The sequence below is a fragment of the Schistocerca serialis genome, chromosome 4 (genome assembly GCF_023864345.2).
Source record: "Schistocerca serialis cubense isolate TAMUIC-IGC-003099 chromosome 4, iqSchSeri2.2, whole genome shotgun sequence".
NCBI lineage: Eukaryota > Metazoa > Arthropoda > Insecta > Orthoptera > Acrididae > Schistocerca > Schistocerca serialis.
The window spans coordinates 536720542-536730863 of record NC_064641.1 but is presented as its reverse complement, the minus strand read 5'-3'; the positions used below and the strand labels follow the sequence as shown (position 1 = coordinate 536730863).

The window sequence follows — 10322 nt, the reverse complement described above, 5'->3', positions numbered from 1 at the left end:
TAATACATGAGATAAGCTGTACTTAAACTCTTTTTTGCTAAACGTGTGCGGTGAAACATCATCACAAACAATGTCTGCCATCTTATCAAATCTGACACCAATCAACAATTCTCTCAAACATAATCTATGTTCCAAAAAAATGCTTCAAAGAGCATGACAGCATGGTACACGCTCTAAATTTGACGGACATCTTTTTTCTGGACCCGTCAATTTAGCTCATTCAATCCACTTTGGCTTTTAAAAGTCAAAGAATCCAGTTAACAAAAAGCATGGTCTTGTATTTATCTGTACAGTAAACTAGGTTAACCCAAAGTATGAATCACACAGGCTTATGTACGTTGCTGAACAGGATGAAGAAGTATTTGTAATTTGTTTTATTATAAACTTAACCTTGATTTCACACTTTTTGACAAATGATCCATAGCCAGCCATCTGTCTTAAATACAAACAAACTTACATTGTAAGTTTATGGAAATTATACAAAAGAATTCTACACAGGCATTATGAGTGCATACCGTACATCCACATAGCTCTGCCATACTGGGTGAATGATTCCAATGCTCATCACATTTCCTTATGAAAAATGTTGTCTTTAAAATATAGTTATTTATATTTTCACAAAAAGTAACAAAATGATGCCCCTCATATTATTCAAGAGTTAACTGTCCTAGGTGAGTTTGTGGATTTACATGCTCTTTGTGTTGGCTAATATATTACTATTACCCACATTACAGTACTTTTGCACAATTTATGCATTCTAGTGCAGCATGATCATTTCTATTTAAATACTTCAGTCAGTAAAATGGTGCATGAGTTTCTTACTATTCTCATACACAAGGAACAATGTTGCAGTGGCAGGAATTGTACGGACAACAGTTGGTCGAAGGCCATTGTAGAGTGCATATGGACCTGGCAAACACAAAACATCAGATTATTAGTTATATCTGAAATAATATAAAATACAGTTCCATCATAATTAATTGTTTGATACAAAGCGAAAATTTTCAATGATTAAATTTCAAGAAGTAATGTTCTTATTGTAAATATCTAACATCGATCTGAAGAGCGCATAAGCCTAATAATTAATTTCTCAAGTTATAATGAACTGCTATGGTGACCATGGTCTGGGGGGGGGGGCGGGGGAGTAGTGTCTTTGATTGTTAGGGACATGATAAATTTGCATTTGTGATAATTGTGAATACAGATGTGAATTCTGCCTCAAAATGCAAATATGCTAACTTACCTAATGAATGCTATTTCATAGTGAATTTATCCAGGTGAGTTATTTTATCATCAATAGTATGAAACAGCTTTATTTTCTGCATGTAAATATTGAAAATGCAACCAACTTTTGGTTACTAGTATTGTACATCATTCCATTGGAGAAGCTCAATTTAGAAAGATAATTTGTGTAAGAAAATGTATGCAAAATGAAGTGCATGAATGCAACAACTTTTCAGCACACTCAATGCTCTCATGCCACACCAACTGTGGGGTGATTGAGTGGTCTCTAGATGACACATGCCGGTATGGCAACGTTGGACTGAGGGGTGAGACCTAGTGACTTAGGACAAAGAAACATGTATGTTTGTCTGATAGCTAAAGTTCAATAGGGTGTACAATGTGGACAGTTAATGTGGCAGTTTTAGGTGATGGGTGTTTTGAACTGTTGTTGCATCAAATACCATTACAGGTTGGGCCTAAAGTACCTGGTTTACGACCCTGCCAATATCAGCAAGGAATTTCAAGGTAGCTATTACCGAATGCTTTGTGTTGTGTGTTACTGATTGTTTTCTTTTCTTATTCTAAAATGAGGGAAAATATTTATCCTTGTCCATTGCGGAGTTCGATTATGATCATCATGACACAAGAATGTAACAGTGATCCCTGAGACCATTTATCAGCTCTGTTTCGCAGAAACACAGATTACAAGTGTGTCCTGCAAGAGGGAGATGGGCCTTGTTTCCCTGCACCATCCCTTTCCCCCTGGCAGTCATATTTCCAGTCTGTTTAGACTCATGGCAGACTGTCAGTTTATAGTATCTGTACTCTGCACTACAATGACCGGATAACAAATCCTGTCAAGGTATTTTCACCATGCTGAAAGTCTTCCCCTAACATGTGAATACAGTTATTTTTATTCTACTTCTGTGCTAGAGGCATCCATCCATGATCAGACTTATTTTTAAAATTTGCTCTTGTATGTCCAAGGATTTGTCAAACAAGTCCCATACATTTTTCAATATGTGTATCAATTTAACTTCACTTTTCACGCAGATGCTGTTTGTGTATACTGCTTTTAGAGACTTATGGGAATGCCTACAACTGCAGGTGTGCTTAAAGAAGAAAAAGAAGAAGAAGAAGAAGAAAGCAAGATGCTGGTCTGAAAATGGCTTAAAATGAGATATAAATATTCACAGGATAAACCTGTTAAAAGAAATGTTACATTCTGAACCTGATGATTACAACAAATTTTTTTCCGACTGGACAATGAAACTTTCAATAACTTGTTTAGAGTTAGGTTGCCCTCACACTGAGAAAGAAGACACAATATGTGAAAAGTCATTCTCTTCTACTTGGTCCTCCAGTGAAATTTCATTAAAATACTGCAATTTGGGATCATATAAACTACATCATCCATGGGAACTGGAGAACCTCAATTCTTTTATTTTATTGCACCCCTGCTTGTATGTTATGCACAGAATATTGATTTGCTTCTGAACCTCTTCCTGTGTAATGTGTGGCCGGGAAATATGTGACACCTCTACTGTGCTGTAATTGCCTGTGCTATTTTGCCTTTATCATTGATCATAGTTTCCAGAGTTATGGAAACACACCATATAGTAAGATAAAATGTAATAAAACCCTTTTTCACTAACCATATGTGGTGAAACATTAACACAAACAATGTCCATCATCTTGTCAAATTTACCATCAATCAAAATTTCTCTCAATTACATAAAACATGCTCTATGTTTGACTAACACATTACCCAGCACTGTACACAGTCAAATAATTGTCGAACATAGTAAAGTTTGACAGACTGCTCATGGATGGGGGCTGTAAGTACCTTGTCAGGTTCTTCTGTGGTGTTGTCAAATGTGAGTCACACAGCTAGAAATACCTACAAAAGGTCAAAAACAACATTCTGTAGATTTTGCTGTTATGAATAGGCTGGGAAAAGAAAGATAATGATGAGAAATGCCTCAGATCAGAGAAACACTCTGTTCGCCAGTGGCCAAATGCTGCAGCTTCTCAACAGAAACAATCATTTGTTGAAAGTCTAAATTAAAGCAAAAGAAGAAAAAAATCAGATATAATTTCAGTTTTTTAACAGCCAATTTTTAACCACTAAGGCTTTGTCTTCAAGCATATAGTGTGACAACCTTTTAATTTGTGCATTTGACCATTTACAAAAAAAAATAGTAGATGCAAATTTCACCAAAAATAGAAGCAAATTTTGCCAAAAATAGAGGCTACATTTTCAATTCCCTACTGGTTACTAATCAAAATGTTCTGGGTATCTCGGTCAGTCCCATTCTCTGCTTAACTTTTGAATAAATAGGAAGGGTGTTCAGTAAGTAATGCAACACATTTATTTCTCAGCCAGTTTCGGTTGAAAAAATGTGGCATTTGTTGTGGGGCATCGTGGTTCCATCAGGTGGTGATGGTGCTAGACATAGTCTTCAAAATTATGTCTGTACAGGAAGTGCATTCCAAGCAGACAGCTGTCAATGAGTTTCTTTTGGCAGAAAACCAGAGCATCATCATGGATATTCATAGACACTTGTAGAATGTCAACAGGGACCTGTCAGTGAACAAAAGTGTGGTGAGTTGTTAGGCAAGGCATCTATTATCATTGCAGCAAGGTCACGCAAACCTGTCTGACCTTCTGTGAGTTGGCTAACCACACACAGCTGTGACTCATGCAATGTTGGAATGTGCGGATACCTCACTGGTCAACTGGACATCCCTGTTGGAAATGTTGATGCACTCATCCACCTGTTGGGGTACTCGAATTGTCTGCCTGCTGCGTTCCTCGCCACCTAACGAAAGAGCTTCCATCTGTTTGGGCCAATGAAGGATGCACTTTGCGGGAAGTAGGACATGGGTGTTGGGGAGGTTATTGACTGCAGCAAGATGGCTCTGACGTCCAGTTGAGTGATACAATGTGGGCATACAGGTGCTCCCAATAAGGTGGCATAATGCTATCACACTGAACGGAGATTATGTTGAAAAATAGCATTTTGAAGCAAAAGAAATGAGGAATGACATGGTGTACTGGAGTCTTGGCTAAAACTAACCTGCTTTCAGAAGAAACTGTTGCATTACTTATTAAAGAGACCACATACAATCAGGAATGGTGACCAAAATCTGGTATAATAAGTTAAATAATTCACCACTGTTTTGCCAATGGCATTGTCAAAAAAGGCAGAAGCTGGACAGAGTTTGGGGTACCCTCTTGCCCTCAGTGTGGGAAACAATGACAGGATGTAAAGGCAATGAAAACAACTGTGTGTATCCATAGGACAAGTTGCCTGTAATTGGAAAAGTTTCATGAAGATTCTGGATTAGCCCCTCATTCAGATCACTGGAGGGGGACTATCAAGGGAAAAGTAACAATGAAAGAGTGAAATGTCAGAAGTCTGATTGTGGTTGGGAAGTCAGAAAATCTGAAAAAGGAAATCCAACGGTCAGTCTAGATACAGCAGGGATCAGATAAGTGAAATGGAAAGAAGATAAGGGTTTCTAGTTGGTCAAATAAAGGGTAATACCAGCAGCAAATGGAATTTAAAGAGAGTAGGATTTGTTGTGCATAATTCAATGATAGGTTTATTCTTGTCAGTATCAACAGCACACTAATGCCAACAACAATAGTTCAAGTGTACGTGCCGATGTTGCAAGAGAGTATAAAAGGACACTGAATGAGTAGTAAAGGAAGATGAAAATAGGAAAGGAAATGATGATGGTGTTACAGGAGACTATAGGGTCAGCAATAGGAATGACAAGAAGAATAACTAATGGAGTTTCACAGTAAACTTAACTAATAGTGAATATATTGTTCAAAAATCGCAAGATGAGAAAGTATTCTTGAAGAAAGCCTGGCGGCATGGGAAGACCCCAGATGGGTTACACGGTGGTGAGGCAGAGATTCTAAATCATATTTTGTAAAGTTTTGGCACACCCAATGCAAACCAAATGTAGTAATGATGAAGAGTAGGCTGAAGTTTAATTTTACCAGAAGAATCAATGAGGAAAGAAGAGGATACTGAAGTACTGAGGAGAGGTGATGTGTGTTGGAAGTTCTCTAAGGCTGTAGATATTGCGTTAATGAATACCACAGGTTGCAGTTCAGTTGAAGAGGAACAGACATTGCTAAAATGGCCAATCACAGAAGTTGAACTGACAAACATAGGTACAAAGTAGGGGACTGTGAAGAAACCTTGGGTGACAGAAGAAAGACTTCAATTGAACAATGGAAGAAGGAAGTGTAAAAATGGTTAAGCAAAGGCAGAACTACATCAATATAAGCCACTTAGGAATGAAATAAATAGCAAGTGCAGGAACGCTAAGACAAAATGGCTGCAGGAAAAATATGAAGAAATAGAAAAAGAAATGGCCATTGCTAGGACAGATTCAACATACAAGGTCTGTTCAAAAAATTCCAGAACATTCATAGTTTCATGCCAGTGGTGGGTTGGGGAGAAATATGGTTGGTATCTCTGTACACACATGTGTTTAATGTGTAACTGCCAGAAGTTTCATTGTTGTACAAAGGGCGCTCAAAAAGTTTTGTGAAGTTGTCATTAAAAAAAATGTGAAGAAATGGAGAAAAAAAAATGGTCATTGCTAGGACAAATTCAACATACAAGGTCTGTTCAAAAAATTCCAGAACATTCATAGTTTCATGCCAGTGGTGTGTTGGGGAGAAATACAGTTGGTATCTCTGTACACACCTGTGTTTAATGTGTAACTGCCAGAAGTTTAACTGTTGTACAAAGGGCACTCAAAAAGTTTTGCAAAGTCGTCATTAATTTTTTTCTTTTTTGCAGGAGGAGAATGAAATTTTTTGTGAACACACTTGGAAGATTTAGCTATAAGTTGGTATATAAAAGTTTTTTTTTTATTTATTTACAGGTGAGCTATAATGGACCGTGAAGTAGATGTCAGGTTGCAACAATGGTCAGTGGTGGATCTCCTCTTCAAGACCAGCAATGACTCTGCCACATCAATTCACAGTAAGTTGCTCCCTATTTATGGGGAGGACACAGTGGATCACAGCAGTATCCAGCAGTGGTTGCAGAGGTTTAAAGAATGTGATTTCTCTCTACCGGACAATCCACGATGCGGTAGACCAACGACAGCAGTGAGTGATGTGAATAAGGAGACCATTGATCAAATCATCCTAAATGACAGATGTGTGATGACATTACAGCTTGCTGAAATGACTCGTTTGTCATTGGGTAGTGTGGTATCAGGGTCAGCTCATCAGACTACACCATGACAATGCCAAACCCCATACAGCCCTTATGATGCAGGAAAAAAATCAGGAAAATGGGTTGGAAAATTGTTGCTCATCCTCCCTACAGTCCGGACTTGGCTCCATCTGATTTTTACCTCTTTGGTCATCTGAAGACCCACCTGTGGTAAAACATTTGATAATGAGAAAGACCTTATTTCCTGTGTCAAGTGATGGTGTAAAAGTCAATCCCCAGAATTTTACCAAAGTGCATTTACATCATGGAAAGAACGTTGGGCCAGATGTGTCACAGCTGATGGAGAGGCTACATTGAGTAGGCTCAATGTATAGCTAAATGTTCCAAGTAGGTTAACAAAAAATTTCATTCTCCTCCAGAATAAAAAAATTAGAGACAACTGTGCAAAACTTTTTGAATGCCCTTTGTATGTCTGTTAGTTCTTGTTCAGTGCTGTACTGAGTAGGACACAGTTTGCAAATTTTGAGATCGCAGAATTAGAGGAGCTATGTGTTTGCATTAAATTTTGCATGAAACTCAAGAAAACCATTGCAGGGACGCACCAAATGATGCAGGAAGCCTACAGCGATGTGTACTTTAGCCTTAGTTGGTGTTATGAATGATTCACATGGTTTAAAAATGGCCAGATGGAAGTTAAAGATGACCCTCATTCAGGATGTCCTTCAGTGTCTATCAACAACACCCATGTCAGGAATGTCAACCAAACTGTGTGTGCTAATTGAAGACCGACTGAGAGACTGCAGAAGAAATTAACATTTCAGTTGTATCATGTCATGATATCCTCAAGCAGCATCTTTGAATGCATCATGTTACTGTCATGTTCATCCCACAGCTCATGAATCAAGACCAGAAAGACCTTTGTGTCACAGTCTGTGAAGAACTTTTGGATTTCACAAATGAGAACGAGACGTTCCTACGAGTATCACAACTGGTGACGAGATGTGGGTCTATGGTTACAATGTTGAAACCAAGGTTCAATCTTCTCATGAGGTTCAGGAATGGTTATCCAAGACCAAAAAAGTCTCGTTAGGTCAGGACAAATGTCATAGCCATGCTGATAGTTTTCTTTGGCTTTCAAAGGTTAGTTCATCATGAAAAACAACCTTCAGTGAAATTGAAGGCATGTGTGTTAGCAGCATGAGTTCAGGAGGAATCCCACTGCTAAATACAGAAGAGAGAGTGGGTTAGTAGAAGGAATACTTTGAAGGTCCAGATGAGAAGGAGGAGCAACTCCCTGGTGATGTGATAGAAGAAGAAATGGAAGTCGATTTAGAAGGCATACGAGATCCACCATTGCAGTCAGAGTTTGACAGAGCTTTGGAAGACTTGGGATCAAATAAGGCACAGATAACATTTCTTTGGAATATCTAAAATCATTGGAAGAAGTGACAACCAATAACTATTGTTGGTGTGTACACTCTATGAGACTGGGGACATACCATCAAACTTTTGTTAGAATATCAAGCATACAGTTCCAAAGATACAAACAGCAGATAGGTGTGAGAATTAGCAACATAGTCAGGTTAACAGTTCATATGCTCCGAATAATAATTTATAGAAGAATGTAAAAGAAAATTGAGTATCTCTTAGGTAATTATCAGTTTGGCTTTAGGGACAGTAAAGGCACCAGAGAGGCAGTCTGACTTTACACTTCATAATGGAGGCAAGACTTAAGAAAAATCAAGACACCTTCAAATGTATTTGTTGACCTTCAAAAAGCATTCAACAATGTAAAATGGTGCAACATGTTAGAAATTCTTAGAAAAATAGGTGTCAGCTATAGGGCAAGATGGATAATCTATACTACTATATAAAGATAAGTCGTAGTTTAACATTGTTACCAAAAATCTCAAAAAACTTTTTGAGTGATTTACTTCAGTTTTTTACATGATACTCTAATAGACATTTGAACAGACACAGGCTACAATTCATTGAAATGAAGAACGTCATGTTTGGCAGCGTGCTCAGCAACAATGTGGTCCACTTGTTTCTTGGCCACAGTTTGTCAGTGACCATTCATGTGGACAGACAGCTTATTGGTTGTCATGCCCACATAGAATGCAGCATAGTGGTTGCAGCTTAGCTTGTAGATCACATGACTAGTTTCACAGGTAGCCCTGCCTTTGTTGGGATAGGTGATGTTTGAGACTGTACTGGAGTGGGGGATGTATAGGACAGGTCTTGCATGTAGGTCTATTACAAGGATATAAGCCATGAGGTAAGGGGTTGGGAGCAGGGGTTGTGTAGAGATGGATGAATATATTGTGTAGGTTTGGTGGACGGCAGCATACCACTGTGGGAGCGGTGGGAAGAATAGTAGACAGGACATTTCTCATTTCATGGCAGGACGAGAGTTAGTCAAAACCCTGGAAGAGAACATAATTCAGTTGCTCCAGTCCTGGATGGTACTGAGTTACGAGGGGAATGCCTCTCTGTGGCCGGACAGTGGGACTTTGTGAGGTGGTGGGAGACTGGAAAGATAAGGCTGGGAGATATGTTTTTGTACAAGGTTGGGAGGATAATTACAGTTTGTGAAGGCTTCAGTGAGATCCTCAGTATATTTTGAGAGGGACTGCATGTCACGGCAGATGCGATGACCATTGGCTAGGCTGTATGGAATGATCCTGCCCTACGCTCTTTTCACCTCGTCCCTGTGTGCTCCCCAACAGCATGTCACCTTCTGCCATCCCTACCCACTATCCCTCCCCCTCCCTGCCCCATCCTCCTCCTTACCCCCACCCAGTCACCACTCCCATCATGCACTGATGCTTCTGCTCGCAGTGTGGTCTCAGTTGCCTGAGACTGCAGTCATATGTGTGTGAGTTGTGTTCACGTGCGTGTGTGTGTGTGTGTGTGTGTGTGTGTGTGTGTGTGTGTGTGTGTGTGATCTAATTTTGACAAAGGCCTTACTGGCTGAAAGCTATATTTGTGAAAGCCTTTTTGTTGTGGCTGTCTGCGACTCAGCATCTCCGCTATACATTGAGTAGCAACTTTTCTTTTCACAACATTGTTGCATTCTATTCTGAATTTTTCCTTTGTCATAAGTATGTATGTATACTAAATAACTGGGCAAGGCAAATCTCATAAAGTTCTTCAATAATTTTTTTCAAAATTTTGCACATTACTTCAATAAACATTCAGATGGTCATATGCTAGATATCTTTAATATTCATGGTATGTAAATATATCTGCTACATAAAGGTGAAACTTAGTTAGCAAAAAACTCAAATTGTTCCTTACTGATTTACTTCCAATTTTTATGCGGTAGACTAATAAAGATTTGGTCAGACGTAAATTACATACTGTATAAAGGGGATAAGTTGTTAGCAAAAAATCTCAAAAAATTTTGAGCAGTATGTATGTCTGATTTTCAAAAAAAATTCATCTTGTCAGTACACATGTTCTAGAGGTATATTTGTATTTTCAGCACCTATGAATATTTAGTTTATTGTTGACAGTCAAAATGGTTATATGTTTTTTCGAGTGATCAGTGAATTTTTAATTGTGGGAAAGGTGGCTCAAAGAATTTGCATTAAATTTTGCTTGATATATGGAATAAAGTGCAGCACTGCATTCGAAATGTTGACTGTGGCTTTTGGCAAATCTATTATAAGTAAGACAAGGGTACTTACGAGTGACATAAACATTTCAAAGAGGACCCAAAGACGAAGACAATGACTCCCCTGGATGCCCTAGCACAACAATTACTGTTTACAATGTGGAAGAAGTAAAGAAAATGGTTCTGGAAAATTGCTGGATCACCATCAGAGAGGTTACTGATGATGTCAGCATAGCCTCTGGCTCCTCCTAAGCAACATTTTCTGG

General features: G+C 38.6%; 1 protein-coding gene across 3 annotated transcripts in view; it reads right to left on the bottom strand.

Annotated features, from left to right (window-relative positions):
* Positions 1–359: 359 nt before the first annotated feature.
* Positions 360–10322, bottom strand: part of LOC126475252 (mitochondrial ornithine transporter 1) — a 97409-nt gene continuing 87446 nt past the window's right edge. For all 3 annotated transcript variants that reach the window (XM_050102954.1, XM_050102955.1, XM_050102957.1), the window contains exon 7: positions 360–909. In XM_050102954.1, the coding sequence (XP_049958911.1) occupies positions 791–909 (119 nt within the window). In that variant the 3' untranslated portion in view covers positions 360–790. The remainder of the gene's footprint in view (positions 910–10322) is intronic.